Raw genomic sequence first — 24,404 nt, forward strand, 5'->3', positions numbered from 1 at the left:
TTGATAAGCGATGTCAGAAACGGAAAGGTGTGCAGCGCCACCTAGGGTACCGGGGTATTTCTGCTTCTCAATAGACGCCATCTACTGTCAGGTAGTGAATTTGCACTTTCATTCAGCGCGTCTCTGCGCGTCCCAATGCTTCCTGGGTGTGGACACACACACAAAAAAAAACCGCGGCGAAATACGTGCCGATGTGAATAGGCTTTTAGGCTTCTTTCACACTGAGCGTGACGACGCTCTTGAATTGAAACAATAGACATCTATGGATCTGTTCACACCGGGCGAATCAGTCGCGGCACGACAAAGCGACACTTTGTTTTGTCCAGTGTATCGATTTTTTCCCCCTGTCGTTCAGCGAGACACGGGCCGTCCAATTATATTTGAACTTTAGATCATGTGCCTGGAGCCTCTGCTGTTGCATAAGAGTGTGACAGGTGGCGCTATAGCACAGAAAGCTGTTTTGAAAACCAGTGTGAACACTGAAGAAGAGTATTCCGGAAGAGAATGGATAGAGTTCTTGTTATCGTTTGCCAAATTTCTATCAATTTTTTTGCGCATTTCTGTTATCGACAAAGTGAAAGTGCGTACTTTTTTTTTTTTTTTTTTTTTTTATATTTACTATCTCTCGTTTCTTTCCATCCAATTGGCCTTTTACCCCGCAGCACAGGGAGAACATGAAAACTCCGCACACACAGGGCTGTGGCAGGAATCAAACCCAAAACCCTGGAGGGGTGACGCGAACGTGCTAACTACATGCTAAGCCACGTTGAAACGTGTCAGTAATAAAATATAACAGGAGAGTAAGAACTGAACTGTCAATTTATTTATCAAAGTTCTTCCACCACAGAAAAAAGTGGGCTGGTCTTGGGCAATAAAGTGGGGTTTTGTCGCACTACTGTGTTATTGCATTATATTTCACATTATTTCATTCATACTAAAACAGCTCTATGGTGCTGTTCAAAAAACTTTCTGCCTCCCTTACTGCGTAGAAAACACATAAAATAAGAAGTTAGTTTCTGTGCTTCTTAACACTGTGTTGTGGTGCTATGCGCCAACGTTTAAGTGATTCTTCTTCTCAGTGGTCAAAGACGAGAGGCCGAATATTGAGTGTGCAGGCGTAAATTGCATTCTCGGTCAGCGCCACCTATCGTGCAAGCGTGAATTAGCTGAAGGCGGTCAATCGTTTGAAACTAGCTCGCGTACTGACCTCTAGTGGTGCGAGTTGACTTAGGTGTTTATTCCTGTATATTTTCATGACAGGTGCTGGTGTTGCACAAAGGTCCTACAGCTCAAGCAAAATGTAATGTTACAGTGAATTCATACACAGCTGTAATTCAAAAACAAGATTCAGTAAATATATATCTCCCTTTATTATGTCCACCATTATTTTACAAGCAAAAGAACATTATACAGGGCAATTAAATATAACACAAATATCCTGACATGTGGCAAAGACTTCAAGTACAGAAGATCCACTCAGCCCCAACAATGGCAACGGTCCCTCAGAAGACTGTCAGAAGAAAACACAGGAGAAACACAGACAAGTTACACGCAAATATGCTCATTTTCCTGACTTTACAACAATTTGCTGCTTGTGCCACGGCTGTACTTACTTTGTTAGAGATCCTCATTAACAACACAGACAAAGAGCATGTTATTCAAGATTAATTAGTTGTCCATAAAATTTTACCTGCAGAGCTTTGTTTGCTCCACTGTTGCACTTCATGATACATCACCCTTTTTAGTGAGGATGATATTTAGACCAATGAATTGAGTCTCAGCCTAGTTAATTCATCATTTCGAAATGTTATCAATAACATGCAAGTCAGTGTGTTAACACAAAATATGTACGTTTATACATATACATATGTATAAATTGTGTATGCTCTATATATGTTTTATCCTTCTTGCTTTTGAATTTAATTAATTCACTCGGTTACTCTCACTTATGTAACACCGGCATGAATAACATGAATAACACTGGACAGGAAACGTAAACGTACACTAATATATAGCATAGCATAGAACAAAAAGAACACAAGCAAACCCATGCAATTTAAAATCAAATCTTGATCATATTAACATTTTTAATAAGCCCCGACTTCACAATAATACTGTAATTGTACAGTTTGTCTGAGAGTTAAGCAGATATTATCACTCAGCAAATAATATTGTTCCACTTTATATTGAAATTGGACTATTCCTGTGATTTTAGAAAACTGATAAAATTAGACCACTATTAAGAGAGATAATATTTTATTTCATCTTAGATTAATATTTGCACAATTATATGCAAAAATTTAGCCACAGGTTTATGTAAAATATTTTGGGTGAGATATCCTTACATCAACTGTAAACTACATGAGCTCATAGCTCTAGTGAAAAACTAATGAAGCAAATGATGGACATCGTGTGTGTCTTGGTTGATCTACTACATTTGGGGAAGATTGTGTTTATTGATTCATAAAACTGTCCCTTTAAAAGAGGCATGATTGTTGTATGCATGTGCAAACACTCACCATGACTGCAGAAGTCTATGCTTTGTCAATGCCAAGCTCCTCAGGTGTAGGAATTCCCAGCTCATTAAGCGTGGGACGAAGCTCTTGGATAACATATGGATAGATCTCTTTGTGTGGACCTGCTTTGTCCTGTATCCCCCCCCAAAAAATAAGAAGTATTTGTATAAACATTAGCTGCATGATAATTACTGGATTTGTTTTTAAAACTAAAACATTCACAATTACAATGTTAAGGTAAATAGTATGCTAGGGATTAAAAAAAAATTACATTGTCTTAACTAAAACAAAGAGGAAAGTTAATAAATGCACAGAACAATGACCACATCAATGCCATAATATATCTCAAAATGTTTGCTTAAAATACTGTACTGACCTTAACTGCCTCAAGAATACGGATGGCGCTGCCTAAGTCATTCAATCGCCGACAAGCTCTCAAAGCTGCTTCCAGGATTTTGGGCTCAGGTACCAGGTCATACCCAATCAAAGTGTTCATACCTGGAAGAAGAAAAAAAATCAGACACACAGTGAAGCACGTGTTATTCTGACTGATGGAGGAACAGTAGACACTTCAATGCACTCAAAAACCTGGATGGATACAAGTTTCATTACTAATCCAATTATATGTAGGCCATCATCATGATTCACAATTTGATCAAAGTTGGACTTGCAGTAAGAAAATGTCATTTGTACTACTACAGTCATTTGAAACCAAAGTTTTCAGCGATGAATACACTCATATAAATCATTTAAAAACGGGATGATCTGGTTTTAAGAAACCAGGAAAAACATGGTCTTGAAAAGCATGAACAGTTGGAAATGTTTTCTCCCTTCATCACCATATCCTTTACAGAGAATGCTAAGATAATATTCAGTTCAACGAAAAAAGGTCACTTATCTACCCAATAAAGGTTTAAGAGAAAGATTAAAAAGAACAACAAAAGCAAATATATAACAAAAGCACAAATTTATATTAAATTACTTATTAAATTACCTTTCCTGAGCTCCCAGGCATCAATGTCCGGTTTGTTGAAGTACGTGACCCAACGGGCATCAAACTCCTCATCTGTCTCCTGCTTGCCATGGGAGTAGCAGCGGCTAGCTAAAGGAGCTGACAGGAAAATAATATATTAGGGGGGACAGCAGGCTGCATGAAACCCCAAATTAGTAATGAAATATACTATATGGCAAATCTTTGTGGACACCTGACCATTACACCAATATGTGCTTACTGAACACCCCATTCCTGATTTACACTCCTTTTGCTGTTATAATAAGCTCCACTCTTCTGAGAAGGTTTTCCACTAGATTTTGGAGCATGGCTGTGAGGATTTGTGCTCATTCACCCACAAGAGCATTAGTGAGGTCAGGCACTGATGCAAGAGAGGAGGCCTGGTGTGTAGCTGGTGTTCCAGTTAATACTACCGGTGTTCAGTGAGGTTGAGGCCTCTGTGCAGGACACTCGAATTCTTCCAATCCAACCTTGGAGTGTCTACATGGACATTGCTTTGTGTACAGAGGCATCCAGTGAAGAGTAATCTTAATACTACAGCATACAAAAACATTCTAGACACCAGTGTGTTTCAAACTTTCTGGTAAAAGTTTGGGGAAGAACCAAATATGGGTGTGATGGTCAGGTGTCCACATACTTTTGGACAGTGTACGAAAAGGCCAAATCATAACTCAGAGCTGACCTGGTATACTATAAATGCATTCTTATCATAGCACATTAATGTAAAAAAGCATACAGAAATACAGCTAGTGTGCAGGATTCATTGCAGGTGTGCTTTTTGTATCCATTGATGTTCATGAACATGGTGACCAAAGACAACTCGACATGTTGAGGCTTCACAATTCAACAAGAAACCAGATAAAACAACGAGTCAAGATCAGAATCAACTGCTATACTAAAACAAGGTTAAGAAGCAAGAACATAAACATGGAGTACAGGCGGAAAAATATATACACACACACCAATGTTTACTTATAGACTGAACACTAAATATTACCAACTCAAACTATTTATTACATACATAATGAGTCCAAGTGAAAGGCTTAACCTTTAATAAATATGTGATATGGAAGAGCAAATATTCGAAGAGTTTGGATGTGTTAGTAGGCCTTGTTCAAATTTCTATAAAATGCTTCACCCAATAAAAGCAACAGGACAATCAGGCCAGTCACTGACAGTGAAAAACATCAGGGTCCCTTAAATAGAAGGCAACATGCACTGTATCTTTATGACATGTGTCAGGGCAGTAACTTAACAGGTCCTCAGTAGATGAGCCGTTCTGGCCTATTTGGAATACATATACAGCAGGCATGATTAATAAACCGTCAGAACACGCTGTATAGTTTCTATAACTGCAGAATCGAGCTCTGATCTCTATAGCAGTAACAGTACTTCAACTATGGCTAGGGGAGTGTAAGAGTACACTGATAGTGGGTATTAGCTGGAGATTACAGCAAGGTTTCTCTGTGAAATGTCACTAAATTGATACAACAAGTAAATTTTTGAAAGCACACGTGTCACCAAAACACAATGTTTTATTAACAATGGATCAGACTTGATAATGTCTTGATAATAGTTCTCCCTGGGTGGGTCAGCGAAGTCGAATCATACATTTGAGAGAGTCCAAATCAAAGCAAAATGTTACCCAACTTCATTCAATCTGTAATCTACATAAAGTGCCATATCCGGTATGACTTGCTCAGTAAACTTTAACTGACATCAAAAACATTCTCTCTGGAAATATAATTTTTTATGTTCTGCAAGATTTGAACAGCAAATAAATGTTATGCAATGAGAAGCACACAGCACCCATGCACAGTATACATCTTAATCAGATTGAATCACTTTCATACTGAATAAAAATTACGATCTACGCCGACACAACGTAACCTGAGCGAATCAGGGTTAAGTCTTATAGTCTAAGGCAAAATTAATCAACTAGACTTTGTAAAGGTACAGTTAATTTCAAGATTTTATACATGAACGCACATTTCCTTGTCCAAATCATCATAAATGTTTTGTCTTCGGTGACAACCGTTCATTAAATGGATGATGGAGGGTTTAAATAATATATAAATAAAAATCTGTGTAAACTCTCCTGCTGTAACTGACCTAGTATCTCCAACCCTGTAACTACTCTCAGGGTCTGATGACCAGCTAAATAATTATGATACATGCTAACTTATAGAGATTTATCAGCCCTGTAACAGGATTGATTCGTGTACTCTGTGTGGTCCGCTGAAATACTTTGCTGGCTCCAGATCCGATCGGAGGTCCACCAGTTGACAAGCCCTGCTCTGTGGTCCTGTTAGGGAAAGCATCCAGTGTGACATGGTGACACAACAAGGCCATAAAAGGCTAATTTTATTGGACAGATCGAGTTGACGGTTATATATTAATCAAAGTCAACAAGCAGTGCATCGAAAGGAGGAATTGCATTTCTGCAGTCAGTTTCGTGTGTGGAGAAGAGGTTTGATCAGACACATACTGATTTGCCTCCTACAGCTTCAAAAAGCCTTTCACTTACACAGCTGCAGCACTTCCTTCTGTAGTGTACTCTTTCACAACTTCACCAGTATACACACAGTTAAGGAAAAAAGCATTACTAGTTATTACTAACAGCACTTATCCACCCAGGATTGTAGACACTGGTAGACATTATCTTGCAGTGCATGTACTTGGTAAGCAAACTGCTGACTACGGCAGGCGAGCACTCTCAGTTAAACGAAAATAAAACGACAAAGTGTGTTTTACTAAAGAAACAAAGGAGTACAATGGGACAACGTAACTCACGTTACATGTTTGTTAAATATACAAGACCCAAAAATCTGTTCTGAGCTTGAAATGAGCAAGGACGAGTGAAACAAGGGCAGAGTGCTACAGAGAGCTAGCCAGCCTCATGCACTTTGTCTGTCGGGCCTGAAACCTATAGCGGGTCATTACAAGGACACGGTCAAAATATAACTAGTGCCGAAATATCATTAACCAAAACGCAACTTATGCTTTAAAACATAACTAAACGATGTAAAAGATTAGACAGGATTACAAAGAGCAATATCTAGCTAGCCAAGATTTTCTGTCTAACTGTGATTAGCGCGCGAGCTAACTCGTTAGCTGCTAAGCTAGCTGATAGTCAATCTAGAAGGTGCTCTCAGCACAAGGTCGTCACATCAAACATTAAACCATGCAACATTTTACCTATATTCTGTGGCCGGGCTTGTGTTATGCTCCGAGCAGCGGAGAAGGAAAGGCGGACAGCGGATCTGAACATGCTGCAGGACACCAGGCTCGCTGAGGCTCTGAAGTACAGGGTGAGTTCGTGAACACGGGAAGGCCGACACCGGGACCGGTCTACAGCAGAGACTCCACCGCGCATGCGCACAAAATCCAGTCCATCCTCTTCTTCTGTGGTGTTTTTTTTTTTCTTTCTTTCTTTTTTTTTTTTTTACGGCAGCTGGCATCCAAATTGTTGCATTACTGCAACCTACTGTCTTTCTTTGACTTAGTCCTTGTTAATTGAATTCATCTTTCCAGTCCACTCCTCCTTAGGAAATTAATCAAATATTTCCATCGTTGATCATTAATTCTACATCCTATCATACTTTTAATATGGTACTCTCCTATATCCATTCTCCTTAGCTGCTACTTCATCTCTTCCCTTTCTTGTATATATCTCCTGCATGACATAAAGATCTGTTTAACTGTCTCTTCTTCCTGACATTCATTGCATAAACCTGTAGGATGTTTTCCTATGAAATGTGTGGAGTTTGCATGTTCTCCCCGTGCTGCGGGGGTTTCCTCCGTGTACTCTGGTTTCCTCCCCCAGTCCAAAGACATGCATGGTAGGCTGACTGGCATGTCCAAAGTGTCCGTAGTGTATGAATGGGTGTGTGATTGTGTATGTGATTGTGCCCTGCGATAGACTGGCACCCCGTCCAGGGTGTACCCCGCCTTGTACCCGATGTCCCCTGTGATAGGCTCCAGGTTCCCCGCGACCCTGAAGGATAAGTGGTAAAGAAAATGGATGGATGGGTGGATTTTCCCATTATCTTTTTCCATACTATATTCTTCCCTTCTGAATTTGATAACTTAATATTGACATCAACATGTCCTTTTTCTGTTGCCTCTTTTGCCAATCTATCAGCTCTCTCATTTCCCTTTATTCCCATATGCACTGGGACCCACATGAATGTAATACTTCTCCTTAGGCTGCATATTCTTGAGTTTGTAAACAAAATTTCATACAATAATTATTGATGATTTCGAGTTATTCCATACTTAATACTCATAAGGTCTGCTACAGAATCGTTACATATTAAAATGTTGTTATCCCTGGTCTGTTCAATTCATTCTAATGCTATTAATATAGCATACAATTCAACTGTATATACATTTAAGCTGTCAGATGTTCATTTGCTGACTCCCATTTCATATTTAGGGATGAATACCACAGATCCTTTTGCATCTGATTGTAAATCCTTTGACCCATCTGTAAATATTTGAAAGCTATCGTTGTACTTATAATGTATTTAATTGTATTTAAAATATTCACTGGCTATATCTATACTTCTTCTACTTCCTTTAATTTGAATCTTTAAAAGATCTAGATTAACAGAAGACTATATCCTGTTTGAGGATATCTGATTTCCCTGCTAAAATATGAGAACCATTACAGATTTCTACTGTGTTTTGAATGGGTTGTCTGGAATGATAGTTTCATGAAAGGTGTTATTTCTAACCTCATTAGACCTCAGTAGGTCTAATTTTATTCTGATGGCAATCATCGCTACCCATAAACAAAGAACCTTTTGGGATCTGGTGGTATTTAACAATAACCAGAAAACCCATAGCTTCAGGAATCTGATTAAGCCAATTCCCATTAAAGTCCTTTATTTTCCTAATGCATTGTAATTCTTTTTCCAGAAGGGTTGTTCCTTTGTGCAGAATGATAAGCAACATAATGACAATAATGTACTGGCTTTATATTTGGGTCTATAGTTTCTAATACTCGTGGGATTTGATAAAACTATGTAGAACACTTCCCTGTAAATCTCAATGAACTAAACAATATTTATTAAATCTGCATTAATTGCAACAGATGTTATTTGTTGCCAGAATTGTAGTTGAACCGCGTGTCAACTCAAATATGGAAAATATGCTCAGATAATAAATAAGTTGTTTTGAAATTGACACATGCATAATTAAAGGTACTAAATTTGACATTTTATCTAAGAGTGATTATGTAGTGCTAAAAATATTACAACCATCTGTTTATTTGAAGACTATTAAATAAAACCCATTGAAATTATTTAAACCTACCAGATGTGGAATCTCTGGTGTTGAAAGCCACTTGTGTAATAATATTTCATGATGTAGATTGTGTTGAGATCTCCCTCCACAGTGAGTGACCACAATCATAAAGAGTTCAGGTCTGTCCCAAACTGTATAAGGCACACTAAACAGTATACCTAAATAGTATTAACAGCAATGTTGTAGTAACATACTATTTAGTATGCAGTGTGGGAGAGTCTGCTCAGTCGTTCAGAAGTGTTATGAGATTAATGCAAATTTATTGTGCACAAAAAGACTGTCACAGTTAGTGAATACCAGATGAAACCGGTACTGTCAAGCAGCAACAATCATGAATCACAGATACCACATTGTAATTGTGTTCATTTTGCAAAATCATAATCAGCATTTAACATACAGAATGAACTAATAATCACATAATAATGTTAGCTAGCTAGAGAGAATATGTATGCTCTAGCTCTAGTTCTAGAATGCATTCATTCAATAATATAGCGGAGGTTCATGTCCAGCAGAGGGCAGTATTATCAGCTTATTTATTAATTATTTTCCCAAACAATAATTTGTTGATTCCCCCCCCCTTACTTCATAGCTATTCACACATTTTTTTGTTCTTTTGAACAATAGAATCTATGTTTGGATATATTACTGTTTAAAAAAAATCATTTAAAAATGCTATATTACAGACTATTCAACTGATAGAGCTGTTTGCTACCATGCCCCATGGCAGTTCTTTGTGCATTAGGAAAAATCACATGAGAGGAATGCCTGAAAGTTCTTTTCCCAGTAGTTGCTGTACCACTTGCATGTTCATTCTCCTCTGATTTGGAGCTTGTCTCAGTAGGGGATTGGTATCCTAACTCCTGTGGGTCCAGTGGCTCTTAGGAAAGGAGAATGCAAATTGAAGGAACAGTTTTAAGTACATTCACTCATTCACCCTCCAGGTTCTCCAACACCTCCTGAATGTTCCTTTACTGAAGCTTTGACATTTGATGCAACCCTTCGACTTTACATGTCACAATCTCAGCACAGGTAATGGTCTTAGTGATGGCTTGACTCAGGCTAGTGAACAGAACCTGAGATGCAGGCATCACATGTCCTTCCCCCTGCAAGTGAGAAATAGCAAAATGCAAAAGGTTTCCAATTTCAGTCCCCTCCTTGACGCGCATCTTAGCAATCCAGATCCTAATCCTGGAATTGGACATTGGCTTGGTTCTCCAGTGGAAGTCACTTTTCTGAATAATGTTTGTCCTGGCTTTATAGAGTAGACACTTTGACTCACAGTCATGTCTGCAGCAGAATGATCAATATCAAAAACAGATGAGTCAACTCTCCACTGGACATGATTAGAAAACATAAGAAAATTACAAATCGGTTTGCATTTAGTAACTTAAAGAAAATGAAGATATATTAGGAAATGTGTCAGTCTGCTCGAATCCAAAACAAGCTTGAAGCTATCAGCAATTTCCCACTTACTAACTTTCTAATTACTGTTAATTTACTTTAATTCTGAGTGGGCTTTATTGACGAGCTCCTGTCAATCTGAGTGTGTGTGAGTGTGTGTGTCTGTAATGTAAATAATTGCATAAATAAATATGACTAAACCAGTTCAATCAGAGATGCACACAGCATAGAAGCACAACACAATGTGTAAGTAATATTGTGTAAGTAATACAGTGTGTAAGTAATAAAGCATCTTCAAAAATTCTGGACAAAATATTTATACAGTGCATTATTCCTCTTTGCTCATTGTATGTTCTTTGCCTGTTCCAATTTGATAGCCTTGAGGCAGTGAATTCACCCAAAGAGCAGAAGGGCATGCAGTGCTCCCGTTCTGCTTCACAAAATCCACAGACTGTATCTGAGAGACTGTAAGGCATCTATGACCCTCATATCGACACAGAAAACAAGGTCAGCAAGAACGTTGCAGTGTAGAACTATTTGATCTACAAAACACATCCTATTATCAGTGTATGAAGGTTGCATAATGTATGTTTTTGAGATTTGCAAACAAAATCTCTAATAAATAGGGAAAAATTACAGTAGAAATGTGCGGCAACTGCACAAAGTGTAAAGAATAATATGACTACTTTGAGAATGGTGTAGTTTAGCTATGCTACCTAATATCTAATAAAACTTAGTTACATAGTAGTTAAAAGGTTGACTGATGTGATCATTATATAGGGAAAGTATTTTCAAGGTCCATAACACTACTGGTTCCAGGGTTTACTATTCAGAGCATGTCTTATAATGCATACCAATCAGAGTGACAAATCTGCAGGCTGCTGCATAAGCACACATAGAATAAAGATTACACTTCCCCCCTAAAACACTCAGCTAATTAAAGTGACCTATTCTGACTACAGCTTCTGTTTCTTTTATCAAATGCCACAGATGCTGCACACACTCAGCCATTATCTGGCAGACAACAAAGGCTTTGCCACAGGCTCTCTCCAGTGGGTGTTTCTAGAAGTCTTATTAATTTGATTAAAAGGAAATGAAGGCTCACAGGGAACTCAGGAGGTTTACAGTATGGAAATGTACTAAAATTGAGTTAATGGTTTTAATTTTCTAACCTGGAGCTCTGTTTAAAACATTCATCAAATGACATTTTAATAATAACAATTAAAAAAAAGTGCAAGATGAACGAAATAACAAACCCTCTGCTGAAGATGGAACTCTAACATATACGGTATGTCAAGATTCAAAGCTTGTTTTAAAGCACACATAAATGTGTAATTCTTTAAAGCCTTCCTTAAGAGTATCACATAGAATTGATGATATTTGTGTATTATGGAGTTTAACTATTTTGTGTTTACTATTAACAGTAAGGTGGCGGGTTTACAGTAAAAAGAATTCATGAAAAATGTCATTGTAAGTAGGGAGGGTGGGGCGGTGACACAGTGAGTAGTATTGTCACCTACAGCTCCAGGTTCTCTGGTTCAACCTGAGCTCAAGTCAGCATTTGTGTGGAGTGTCACATGTTCGCCACATGTTTGTATTGTTTCTTCTCACTGTCAAAAACATGCATGTATGCAGATTGGCTACAATAAATTGCCCAAGGTGTTAATGTGTGTGTGTGCACTGACATGGACTAGCATCCAATCCAGGGTTATTTCTCCTGCCTTGAGCCCAGTGTTATAGGGATGGGCTCCAGATCTACCATGACCCTGACCAGGATGAAATGGTTACTAAAGATGAATGAAATAAATAGTGAGGAAGCAGATATGGGAGGGAATGCACTGTAATATATGATGTTTTCTTCCTCAGGAGAAACAAGACTGAGCCTAAACCATGCCAGGCATGCTGAAAAGCCAACTTGGATTTATTCACAGCACCCACTATGTGTACTACATCCACAGAAACACTCTCCTTTTAACACAGACAGACCATTGTATGCAATTTTTAGTATCATGCTTTTATTTAAAAAAAAAAAGAAAAAAAAAGAAAAGAAAAAGGAGTTTCCGTACAAATGTGGGCCGTGTCCACAAAACATAACCTTTTTTTCTTACCTCAGAGGAAAACAACATGGTCATACATTTATTGTATGCTTATCTACAATGTTAAGACAAAACTCACTGCAGGTGTCTCTTTGCTGTACAGCACAGATTAGGTTAAGTGTAAAGTGTTTGATGATACAGATATTGCCTAGGTATTCAGCTTCAGAAACATTACTAAGTGTACAGCAGGTTCATGTCACCTTTATAATATCTCTTTTCTTCAGTACCATTAAAAACAACAGACCACATCTCTCAAAAACAGCTCAGGATTGAGCCTAATCAAAAATCAGTGGCTTGTACTGATTTCTAAAAGTGTAAAATTAAACAACTGGTGTTAAGTGAACATAGCTGAGTACTTAACAGAATAATACCTTACAGTATATATATTTTTTTAATTGGTCATTATGTAGCATATTTATCAGGGCTCTTCTGGAAATACAAGCTTTAGCACCCCTTCTATGCTGACATCTAATGTAGCACCTTTTTCATGTAAGAACAACAATGTCAGTGTTAGAAAAGGGTCGGAATCATAAACAACAAATAAACCTGTGCATTAATATTGACAGTGCTTGAATGTGGTGACAGAGTCCCTAAGTGGACACATGGAAGGAATAAAAAACAACCCTCTGAATACATACTGTAACAAAGCATGCAATCAGAGGAATGCTGTCAAGATAAAACACACACACACACACACACACACACACACACAAAAAAAAAAGGAACACACAAAGGTGGAATGTGTAAAAAATAGGTTAAAAACAACCTTAGTAAAAAAATTTAAAAAGTTTGCTTCTTCACAACCACTTTGTAATTTGGCAACAGCGATCAGAGGGATGACAATAACCCACTGCAGAGTTAATTCTGTCTCTCAAAGAGTCAAATCATGACATTCAACTCGACTGAGTCCCAATAACCCGCAAGATCTCTCTCTGAATTCTGGCTTCCTGTGTGTTAATGTTGGCATCTCCCACCTGACCATCCTCATACCTGTTTAACATACACATGGGTATGGTTAGCATTTGTGAGCAGGTAAAATTAGTTAGTTGTTTAAGAAGAACAGGAAAATGTAGCTCGATTAAAAACTCACACAAAAAAGAAGCGTGTGCAGACATGGTCAGGTATTGGGCACACCCAAATATTCCCATGTTTCTGGAGATCTTTGGATGTTATTACTGTGTATATATGACAAGAAAAACAGTATGTATGAAATTCAAAATGCTTTTATTTTAATGCTTGATATTGGAAGGTCATTATGGCTGTATCTTACCCTCACAGAGAGCGACACAGTTGAGATTCCGACTCTGAAGAAACCTCGACTGAACTGGGAGACTCTGGGAAAAACATGAAAATAAATGCGGTAGAATATCGCAATCCTCAATATCAGTCACTCATTCATGACAGATGTACAGTTTAACCTACTGACTTGTCTGAAGTAAACTTTTAAGTGTGATTAAAACTGCCTTTTAAGATTAGTACTCGCACACTGAGATTTTCACAAAATCTAGGTTTAATTCTAGAACAGACTGTGAATTTATGTGTTGTCCATAACAAATTATGTGATGAAGATCCTCTAACAATAGACTTGTGATTAAAGGAAATTACTATGTTCTGCATATGCCATTAATCAGAGGGATACAGGCTCATGCAGAAAATTAAGAGTTTCAGACAAAGATATTTTTTCTTTCCATTAGCATGTTTCATTTACGTTTCGCCATTGCTACTACCATATCTGTAGCTGTCCCATGAGATTTCTGTAATCCTATGTGGCCCTAGAATCCCAAGAATTCTTTTATGACGTGTAATTTTTGTCTGTGAATACAAAATTGGGCCAAATAAATCATGAAATGTAAAGCTGGCTTCATCAAGTGTAAAGATCTTCCTTCATGAAAACTTTAGCTCCAACCATAATCATGCCCACCCAACCACCTAATCATTGAAGTTCTTGATCAACTAAAACAGGGGTGTTACATTTTGGTTGGAGATTAAACCTGCAGGAAGGTAGCTCTCAAGGAAGAGGATTGGTGACCACTGCTTTCCATAAATAATTCAAATAGAAAAAAGAACCCCATAAGTCCAAGGAAAACCTGTAAAACTCTCAGCTGTCCAAATGAACACACACACACACTCACACACACACACCTGTGAGATGGTGTTGACTCTGTTATAATGATGTACTAGCTCCTCCTTTGTGGGCATGTGGTGCTGTCCTTTACCCATACCTAGGAAAAAGCATTTTAGTTAAACTATTCCTCAAAGTGCAGTGTTTAGTCTGACCCAACCCTACAATACATTACAAAGCCTGTCCTACCCGAGTATCCAAAAGAGATGCTGGAAATGGGACTGAGGTAGATGCCCTTCCCATATGCTGCCCCATGCAGCTTGTATTAGAGAAAACATATGGATGTATATGAACAACACAGTTTGTAGAACAGGGTATCCTAAGAAGTCATCAGGTGATAGTTTAATACTCCAACAGTTCTCTATCAGTTTGTTTGCTAAGGTGGGACATACTATACCTGCAGCTTTGTGTAGGAGGCGTTAACTAGACCATTTCGTAGAATAGAGTGCCAGTTTTCTATGTGGGAACCACTAATACACATAGGTAGAGATAAACATGCATTATATTGAAATATTGTTGTATTATATTGAATGTACAGTCATCTCCTGAATTATTGCTCCCCTTTGGTAAGGTGGGAAAAAAGGTTAGGAAAAAAATATCTTTGTGGTTAATTAGCTAAATCTCACACTGGATATATTAGAGAAATCTAACCTTTAATTGAAGTAAATTTATTCTAAGAAAATAAAAAATAAAAAACCTGAAAATAGTCTGAAAAGAAAAAACTGAAAAGTCTACATCCCTGAGAGCACAACAATTTTGTTCTCTTGCACTCCCGGCCATGAATGGCTGTGGCATCATCGGGATTTAACCTCCTAAGTCTAGACGATAGGTCAAACGGTTTACTGTTGTACCACTAAGGAGCCCTTCTATACAATTCATGTAGTCATGATACACGTGTATATAGTTCATGGAGTCATGGAGTCTTTATACAGTCCATGGAGTCCATGATGCCATGCATCCTAAAAAGGTTTCCAGGGGGTTTGAAGGAAAAACACAGATCCTCCACTATACTTATCAGTGGGGAGTAGCTTCTTTTCTGTATAACAGTCTTTCTTCTTATGCCAAACCCACCTTGAGTGTTTGTTGCCAAAAAGCTTTACTTTGATCTCATCTGACAATAGAACCAGGTTCCAGTCAAAGCGTCTTGCGAACTACAGGTGCCTCCAGTTATGGTTAGAAGTAACAATACTTTTCAACATGCCAAAAATGACTAATTTGCTACTAATTAGTGACTAATAGGATCCCAAAATGCTATCCCAAAACTATCTTCTGTGATCCTTGGGGAAATGTTTGCCACTCTAACCATCCTTTCAACCAACCATTTATTCTCTAATCTTCTCCATGGTGATGAATGACAGGAATGAAGGGAATTTGATCTCTGTCACATCTAACATTACCCAGTGACACAGGAAGTCAAGGATGACAAGAGTTTATAAACATTTAGGTGAACTTAACAAATATGAATGGGGAACATTCTTCAGGTACATTTTGTTAATCAGATGTACATTTTGTTAGTCTGATTTTTAAATGTATTTAGTTTTCTTAGAAAGAAACTTTGAATAAATTGACTTCAATTAAAGAATGTACTTCTTTAATATTTTTAGGGAAATGGCTTTGTGGAATTGGTCAGTGTTTTGCATGATTATAGTTTCTTCTTCTAAAACCATCCATCCATTTTCGATACCGCTTATCTTTATTGGGTCACGGGGAGCCTGGAGCATATCTCAGGAGGCATGAGGCACAAGGTGGGGTACACCCTGGATGGGGTGCCAATCCACTGCAGGGCACGATCACACACTATGGACAATTTTGGACATGCCAATCAGCCTACAATGCATGTCTTTGGACTGGGGGAGGAAACCGGGTACCCGGAGGAAACCCCTGAAGCACAGGCAGAACATGCAAACTCTGCACACACAGAGCTGCGGCGGGAATTGCACCATCAACCCTGGAGGTGTGAGGCAAACGTACTAACCACTAAGCCACCATGCCCCCTTCTTCTAATACAGATTATGCAAATTAAGCATAACCACAAATATTTTATTGATTTATTTATTTTTTAGAAAACCGTTCCCCCCATCTTTTGCAAGAGTTCCAATAATTCTGGAGCTGACTGTAGATCAAATAAAGATGCCAGATTATCAATCTTCGCTGTGACCACGACAGTGAAGATCTAGATATCATATTAATGCACCCACTGAAAGGCAAAAGTGCTGCCATATAGTTTCCTAGCTGTGCGGAATCGAGCCTCTTTGGCTGGAGGGCTACTGAGCAACAGAAACTGGTGGGTAGTGTGCATGAACTTGAGTTGCTGTCAGCAGAAACAGAAAATAAAGAAATTAGATAAAATGGAATCAACTCATGTGTGTCTTTTGTTCATATAATAGCAGCATTTTGTTCATTTCTAAGAAGGGCACTTACCCTGCTTAAAGGCAGCTTGACAATATGAGATCGATTGCTGGATATAATCCTGCAACAGATGAATATACAGCATTATAGCACAGAACTTTGTTTTGCACCGTTACAACATCAGTACAACAGTAGTACAACAGTTTACCTGTTATCACTGCACAAAGCCAATTTCACTGTTACATACTGTATGTCTGTAAAAATTTTGACATTTACAAGATTATTTACACCTTTATTTTATAATGCATTTTTAGCATATATTAATTGATCTAAAAAATAAACTGTTTCTTTTAAGTCAGTTTACTCTTTTATTTATTTTGTGCTTCTTGCACGTTTGTAAATATTCCAGTGTCTGTTATCTGTATTTCCTTATATGTGTAACAAGCCTGGCAAATTAAACCGTGTCTTATTCTTACCACTGTAACAGAGGATGTGCAAGTGGATCCAATTTGTCCATCTGTTTCTTTATCTCTACATATGAGCCCTATAGGAATGTGACAATGTTGGTCATTTTTGTCAGACCAGATGATATCCGGTACCATAGTCATAAGTCAAATATAAGGTTTCTTTGAGATCAAAGGTAAATTTTTCATATTGATAGCACAGCTCTTTCCATACTTGTGTTATTTCTCGTATTGACATGATGCTGTCCAGTGCTTTTTGCAGCCTATCATAGCTTCGTTTCTGTCAAAAAAGGACAGAAAAAACAAACTATTATAGGGTGACATGAAAAGAATGTAAGTGTAAACAATTTATTATTTCACATAGTGTAATATAATGGTCATGACCACTGTCAGGATGTTATTATGATAGATAAATCCCTGTACCTTAGGGTTAAAGGCCAAAGCCTTGGGATCGAAAGGGTCCACCACTGATGGATAGGGATCAAATATAATGCTTTTACGAGATGACTCCAGGGCAGCTCTGCACATTGCTACCAGCAAGTCAACCACCTGCATGAAAGTGATCAAACAGCCACTTTGATCAGGCTGATGGAGTTTCAGCAACGCAGGACAAACTCAAGAACTCTTTAGGCTTTCTCAATATATTTGTGTGTGTTATATATGCATTACCTCGGCTCCCGTTGCCACATCTTCAACAGCCCCTGACATAACTCCCAGTGTGTAGTAGGAGAACACACACAGCTCTCTTGTACACACTGCTGGCTGGAAAGACATGTAGATTTCATACATAAATTTATCTCCAATGACAAATTTAGTCAGAGACCGCAAGTAGTTCAAATATAAACAATATAATGTGTACAGTATATAGGAAATCTATAATTATTTGTAGTTACTTGTTTATACCTTGAGCATGGAGCCATTCTGAAAGACATGCTGCTCATCACATACCACACAGTACTCATTCAGGGTGGGAATTCTCTGTTCTGAGTACTTCATAATCTAGAAAAATAGACAAATTTCATGTATATAGATACAAATACAGGCATCAATATAATAAAATAAAACCTTATAAAGGAATTTAAAATTTTTAATTTTTTTTTTACCTGTACAAGAAAACCGTATTCCAGAGTAGGAATACTCTTGCAGTGTAGGAGAGCTTGTGAAGAGAAGAACAGCTCAATAAGCTGCTTGGTAGTGATCTGAACTGTGGATCTGGAGCCAGGGACTGCCACATTCTACAGAAACACCCAAAAAGTTTATTTTATTTCTAGGTGACCATATACCATAGACCAGTCGCTCTCAAAGTCTTTACACTCAGAGGCCCCTTTAACTGTATAACTCTACATTCATGGAGTCCCTCAGTACAGATTTAATTTGCAAACAAATTGTTAAAAAAAATAGGTGCATTATTTAAATGTGTACAATACTCTTCTTGCTATTTATTAGAACCAGAGATTTTTTTTATTTCTGAATTTTACATTTAAATGAAAATTAGATTAATCATTAGATTCCAGTTGACATTGTTTATAGGCATAATAATAATGGTGGTTAACAAAATGAGAATCCCAGAGCCTCTGGTTCTGCGTTATGGACCCCTGGGGGCTCCCAGATCCTACTTTGAGAACCATGGCCATATGCCATTCAACTTACACTGAATAAGTCATTGCATTCAATTTGTACTCCATCGAAGCGTAGAGCATGAATTTGTTACGCAAAAGTCACTGACACATATAATGCCAATATACAGTAATGAAAAAATATGACAATGTAATGAATGTAATGTAATGAATAATAAAACAAAGTAGTTTTTCTCCTCCTAAATTAGGAGTGAAAGAATGTGGGTTTGGGTATCTCACCTGTCCATTGGGTGCGTATGTGAGCAGGTCTCCTTTTGGCATTTTCATGGTACAGGAAGCTGAGCGGCTCATAAGGCGGCTCACTCTCGGCTCGGGTCCTGATGTCCTCCCCTTCTCTCCAGGGCCCTGGATCAGAGGTACGTTAGGACACCTGGAAAAATGGACAGAAGCAGCCATGAAAAGAATTAATATTGTCCTGATGTTGCAGGTATAGAGTGCTAATGATTTATACATTTCTATAACTTGTGACTTCTATTATTGGTCAGGGTTTGCCCAAATATTTTAAAAAAAACATCTATAAATGGAATGCTAACTCATAAAATGTCATTTTAATTTTGTCAAAATATTTTAGATTGAGGTGGGTTTTATCAGCATGAGTCCAAATGAGGCTAAATATGCTTATCTGTAGGTACTTGGCTATTGGTGTGAAGATGCTGAGGCCAGCCCGGAATTTCTTAATCGTTCCTCCAGCTTTGAACCAGCTATGTCTCTTCTTCTGCTGAGTTCTCAAAAATTCATTACTGAGGTGTTTCCACTGATTTGATATGAATGTGCTTAGAATTCTGGGAAGGAAAGTAAGAAATGCATTTGAGTAATCATCAATGATTACTACTATATACACTATACTATTACTATAATCAGCTAACTATCCATCAATCCATCTTCTATACCACTTATCCTTCCTTCAGGGTCACGGGAACCTGGAGCCTATCCCAGGGAGCATGGGGCACAAGGTACACCCTGGACAGGGTGCCAATCCATCGCAGGGCACAATCACATACACATTCACACACTCATTCATACGCTATGGACACACTGGACATGCCAATCAGCCTACCATGCATGTCTTTGGACTGGGGGAGGAAACCAGAGTATGGAAACCCCCACAGCACGGGGAGAACATGCAAACTCTGCACACACAGGGCCACGGTGGGAATCGAACCCCCGACCCTGGAGGTGTGAGGCTAACCACTAAGCCACCGTGCACCCTTCAGCTAACTAATAATAATAACAATAATAATAATAATAATAATAATAATAATAATAATAATAATGTCAGAAATTTAAAAGAGAGCTGCTCACCTCTTGAGTTGTACACCAACACTGAAGCTATCTTTACAGGAAGGCTGGAACACTTCCACTGTCGGCTCTAAAAGGAATTAACTTTTCAGGTGAACACAGAATATTGCACATGTAATAAGTATGTGAAATGTAAAAAAAAAGTCAGTTACCTATACACAGTGTATAGACAACCTACATATAGTTGTCGTTCCTACCTGGACCATCCAGGTATTGAGACAAAGAAAATCGAAGGCGTAGAACAATAGGTTCTGTTCTGTTGACTTTCCATGCTGAGGCCACCTCCTCCTGTTGGATAATACACAGATATACAATGTTCTCCAGAATTACTGGCATCTTCATAAAAATGAGCAACAATGACTAAGATAAACAAACAATAATTCAAATGCTCCACCAAAATCAAGTTTTCATGGTATTATTTTTTTCACTGCAGTGAATTTTTTTAAATTCTGCTTGAAGCGGTATATGACATAAATCAATCAGGACGTCTGTGAACAGGCTCTGTGCAGACCATTTGCACTTGACCTGCTAATATTTGCAATTTCTACTTTTCAGTACACCATACAGCTTCACACATACTGGTTTGATCCATGTTATAAATGTTACGTTGTACAAAATGTAATAAATAGGAGAAAACAATGAACATTGACAGAAATATCACAGGGCCAAGGTCGCAAATCTTAGATACAATCAGGTTAACTTGCATCTAAAAAGCTGATGTTTATGTGCAAGTCGATGTCCACGTCATCAATTGCCTCATACTCCCTGAAAAGAAAAAGGTACATTTGAGCTAAAGCTCTGATGATATTAGCCTTATATTAATTAACAAATATATATTAACCTTATTTTAAGTACCTTACACCAACAGCATTGTCAGAGTAGATATCCTTCACAGCTCCAACATCTGTGTCCAATTGCGGGTGGCAATAGAGATCAGCAGCATAATTACCCTGTAGGAAACATGTATTTGTTCTGTATAGTAGAAGAAATTGGCATTTCTTCTTTCTTCCCTTAGAAATTGCTGCCTGAGCGATGTACAGCAAACAGTTCAAACAGTATTGTCTTCTATGTTACATTACACTGTCATCTGGGTTTCTGTTCATTCAAGGACTGTGTCTTGTCTGTATCCTATATTTATCTGCCGTTTGCTTTTGTGGAATTCTGTGGGTTTGTTTCTAATGAAGGGTCATGTAACAAGTCCACTTCCACCTGCATTAATCCAAACAGCATATACACCGATCAGCCATAACATTAAAACCACCTGCCTAATATTGTGTCGGTCCTCCTTGTGCCATCATAACAGTTCTGACCCAGCAAGGCATGGACTCCACAAGACCTCTGAAGGTGTGCTGTGGTATCTGGCACCAAGACATTAGCAGCAGATCCTTTAGGTCCTTTAAGGTATGAAAGAGGTGGGGCCTCCATGGATCTGACTTGTTTGTCCATCACATCCCACAGATTCTTGATCAGATTGAGATCTAGGGAATTTGGAGGCCAAGTCAACACCTTGAACTCTTTGTCATGTTTCTCAAACCATTCATGAACTATTTTTGTGGTGTGGCAAGGCACATGATCCTGCTGAAACTGCCATTATTGAATACTGTTCCTCTGAAACGGTGTACTTGCTCTGCAACAATATTTAGGTACATGGTATGTGTCAAAGTAACATCCACATGAACGCTGGGACCCAGTGTTTTAATCTGTGCTACAGTAGCTCTTCTCTGAGATTTGACCAGACAGGCTAGCCTTCGCTCCCCATGCGCATCAATGAGCCTTGCGTGCCCATGACCCTTTTGCTGGTTCACTGGTTGTTATTCCTTGGACCACTTTTGGTAGGTATTAACAACTGCATATTGTTAACAGCCCACAAGACCATTTTGGAGCCCTTTTGGCAATTCTCTGACCCAGACTTCTAGCCATCACAATTTGGCCCTTGTCAAAGTTGCTCAGTTCCTTATGTTTGCCCATTTTTCCTGCTTACAACACTTCAAAAATTGACTGTTCACTTTCTCCTTCATATATCCCACCTCTTGAAAGGTGTCATTGTAATGAGATAATCGATGTTATTCACTTCAACTGTCAGTGGTTTTAATGTTATGGCTGATCAGTGTAGTCAGCAACACTCAGGTCCATAGAAACCAAAATTTATGTTGAACTGACTAAACTGTATTACACAAACAACGGTTCAGCCTATTGTACATTTTATATAGATACCTGTGCTCCATAGATGATGTTTTCACAGTCAATGTCCCCATCTGATTCCTCATCACTCCAGCACTGCCCACTGACACTCTGAGAGGCAGACAGGTTAACCAGGTCAGCTGTGTCCTTCTCTGTCTCCTTAAATCTCAGTGATTTACTTGTTCTCACCACCTTCACTCCCCTATCCCCGTCCCTTCTTCAGCAGATACTTGTATCAACCAGCTTAAGTAATCTACTCAACTAGGTGAGTGTGACAGTAGGACAGCTTAACATATTGCACACATAATCTAAGATTATCTAAGACGTGTCATGTTGAATTTCTCCAATTTATTTTCCATGTTATACAATTGTTTGCACATTTCAAACAGTCAACTGAGCAAAAATAATATTAATAGCATTATGTATCTCAGGCTTTATATGTTAAAGATTTTGCGAGAGGATCTTTACCATGTTGATCATAGATTTAGCTCCAGTGACCTTTTGTTGATTTTCTTTTCCATTCCAGTGATGAGGAGTTTGCCAAGCACAGTATGTTGAGATCTGGTTCAGACTCTGTGATGAGGTCAAGCATTACAACCAGCATGGAGATGATGCTTATTCAGCCAGAACAGCTGAGTAATCCCAAACCATCCCAAAACAACCTGAAAAACAGAAAAAGGAAAAAAAAAAAAAGAAGAAAAGAAAAAAGAAGAACAAGAAGAGGAAGAAGAAGAAAAAAGGGTGTGGGCGTTTTCCACTCATTTATGTTATTTCCATTCCATATTTCCAATAGATGAAGAAAACCAAAACATAAATAAATAAATAAATAAATAAATCCACATAGACACGAATAGAACAAACACATAGACAAAGGAGATAGAAAAGAACAATAACAGTATCCTCAGTAAAATCGCACAATAAGTTACAACCTCATTTCCCATTGTAAATGCCTTTGTTTACGTGTTTGATGAAAGAGATGCATTTCACATGTTTGATCCACAGTTTTTTAGTGCAATAAATAATAATTCAGTTTTATCACAAAGGAGAGAAAAATCCAAATATACAACATCAACTGTATCTAGTAAACATTTTTTAGCAATTCGGTCATCCTTTAATCTCTTTGGCTTGCCCTGTTGATTGATTTCGAATGTGCAGCACCGCAAACGCCCAAATCTCAACATGCGAAGGGCTCCTCAGTGACAATGAGCTAGATAAAAACCAATTCAGCACCAATCTATTTCAGCACCATGAAGGTAAATTGTACCTCTTACCTTCTGAGAATAGGGAAGTGAAGATTCTCCGTATTTTATGTGTCATTAATTAAATGAAACACGTAAAAAGACCACGATAGAAATGGCAACAAATGGGCAATTATTTAAAAGGTTTCATTGTGTGCTTCTCTGTCTATCCGTGTCAGCTGATAGCCCGGCCCTGTCTCGCATTTGTCGCTGTTGATGTCTCGCTGTGCTCGCCGCTTTCTCCCTGACAACGCTTGGCGTGTGCGCATGCGCAGGATGCCCTTGCCTGGTCACGAGACCACCCATAGGGCGCGCGCTCACAGCAGCTGGATTTGAACCGTATACAACACAACAGGAGCAAAAAACCGCGTAATGAGCAGAATGTGCGCTATTGTCTTCTGTAATAGAACAGAACAGAACAGAACAAAAGAGAGTAGAGCGCAATCTGTTCATTACGAGGTTTTTGTTCGTGTAATGAAAATAACAGAACTATTCCCTTCTGTTCTGTTCTATACTCTTATCTTCTGTTCTATACTCTTAACTTCTTTTCTGTTCTATACTCTTCTGTTCTATACTCTTATCTTCCGTTCTGTTCTATACTCTTATCTTCTGTTATCTTCTGTTCTGTTCTATACTCTCATCTTCTATTCTGATCTGTTTCTTTCTGTGCTATACTCTTATCTTCTGTTCTGTTCTATACTCATCTTCCGTTATGTTCTTTTTCTTCTATTCTGATCTGTTTCTTTCTGTTCTATACTCTTATCTTCTATTCTGATCTG

At 38.2% G+C, this 24,404-nt stretch overlaps 2 protein-coding genes and 1 long non-coding RNA gene across 4 annotated transcripts; 1 reads left to right on the plus strand and 2 right to left on the minus strand.

The window, feature by feature from the left end:
* Positions 1-1,346: 1,346 nt before the first annotated feature.
* LOC108275329 (cytochrome c oxidase subunit 5A, mitochondrial) lies at positions 1,347-6,920 on the minus strand. Its single transcript, XM_017486084.3, has 5 exons — positions 6,727-6,920; positions 3,511-3,627; positions 2,893-3,014; positions 2,520-2,648; positions 1,347-1,510 (listed from the first exon to the last, which is right to left on the minus strand). Exons 1-4 carry the CDS (start codon positions 6,902-6,904, stop codon positions 2,535-2,537), a joined length of 531 nt encoding a protein of 176 aa, XP_017341573.1. The 5' UTR covers positions 6,905-6,920; the 3' UTR covers positions 1,347-1,510; positions 2,520-2,534.
* A 313-nt stretch (positions 6,921-7,233) lies between these two features.
* LOC108275328 (uncharacterized) lies at positions 7,234-12,165 on the plus strand. The gene is made up of 3 exons (XR_001814672.3): positions 7,234-7,539; positions 10,617-10,746; positions 12,106-12,165. It is a non-coding gene; the product is annotated as an uncharacterized LOC108275328 (long non-coding RNA).
* A 107-nt stretch (positions 12,166-12,272) lies between these two features.
* On the minus strand, positions 12,273-23,883 carry parp6b (poly (ADP-ribose) polymerase family, member 6b). Of its 2 annotated transcripts, XM_017486082.3 has the most exons (23): positions 23,659-23,883; positions 22,856-23,049; positions 22,421-22,498; positions 21,062-21,156; positions 20,911-20,971; positions 20,404-20,494; positions 20,210-20,276; positions 19,540-19,689; positions 19,127-19,277; positions 18,374-18,505; positions 18,174-18,269; positions 17,940-18,032; positions 17,694-17,819; positions 17,485-17,550; positions 17,283-17,350; positions 16,879-16,927; positions 16,656-16,768; positions 14,855-14,927; positions 14,647-14,716; positions 14,478-14,557; positions 13,606-13,669; positions 13,426-13,510; positions 12,274-13,325 (listed from the first exon to the last, which is right to left on the minus strand). In XM_017486082.3, the coding sequence occupies exons 2-23, from the start codon at positions 22,865-22,867 to the stop codon at positions 13,229-13,231; spliced, it is 1,917 nt and encodes a 638-aa protein (XP_017341571.1). In that variant the 5' UTR covers positions 22,868-23,049; positions 23,659-23,883; the 3' UTR covers positions 12,274-13,228. The 2 variants fall into 2 exon arrangements, with proteins under 2 accessions (XP_047015861.1, XP_017341571.1); XM_047159905.2 differs by lacking the exon at positions 19,540-19,689 and having other exon boundaries at positions 12,273-13,325.
* Positions 23,884-24,404: the final 521 nt, after the last annotated feature.

This window comes from Ictalurus punctatus, chromosome 14, assembly GCF_001660625.3.
Source record: "Ictalurus punctatus breed USDA103 chromosome 14, Coco_2.0, whole genome shotgun sequence".
NCBI lineage: Eukaryota > Metazoa > Chordata > Actinopteri > Siluriformes > Ictaluridae > Ictalurus > Ictalurus punctatus.

Excerpts from the sequence above, each read along its gene's own strand:
- parp6b (XM_017486082.3), bottom strand. Across the intron at positions 19,690-20,209 it reads GTTGGTGTACAACTCAAGAG|AATTCTAAGCACATTCATAT; the intron begins GTGAGCAGCTCT and ends TTTCCTTCCCAG. Across the intron at positions 16,769-16,878 it reads TCAAGCTGCCTTTAAGCAGG|CAACTCAAGTTCATGCACAC; the intron begins GTAAGTGCCCTT and ends TTCTGCTGACAG.
- LOC108275329 (XM_017486084.3), bottom strand. The coding sequence starts at position 6,904 with ATGCGCGGTGGAGTCTCTGCTGTAGACCGGTCCCGGTGTCGGCCTTCC. Across the intron at positions 3,015-3,510 it reads TGCCTGGGAGCTCAGGAAAG|GTATGAACACTTTGATTGGG; the intron begins GTAATTTAATAA and ends TTCTTCTTCCAG. Across the intron at positions 2,649-2,892 it reads GTATTCTTGAGGCAGTTAAG|GACAAAGCAGGTCCACACAA; the intron begins GTCAGTACAGTA and ends GGGGGGATACAG.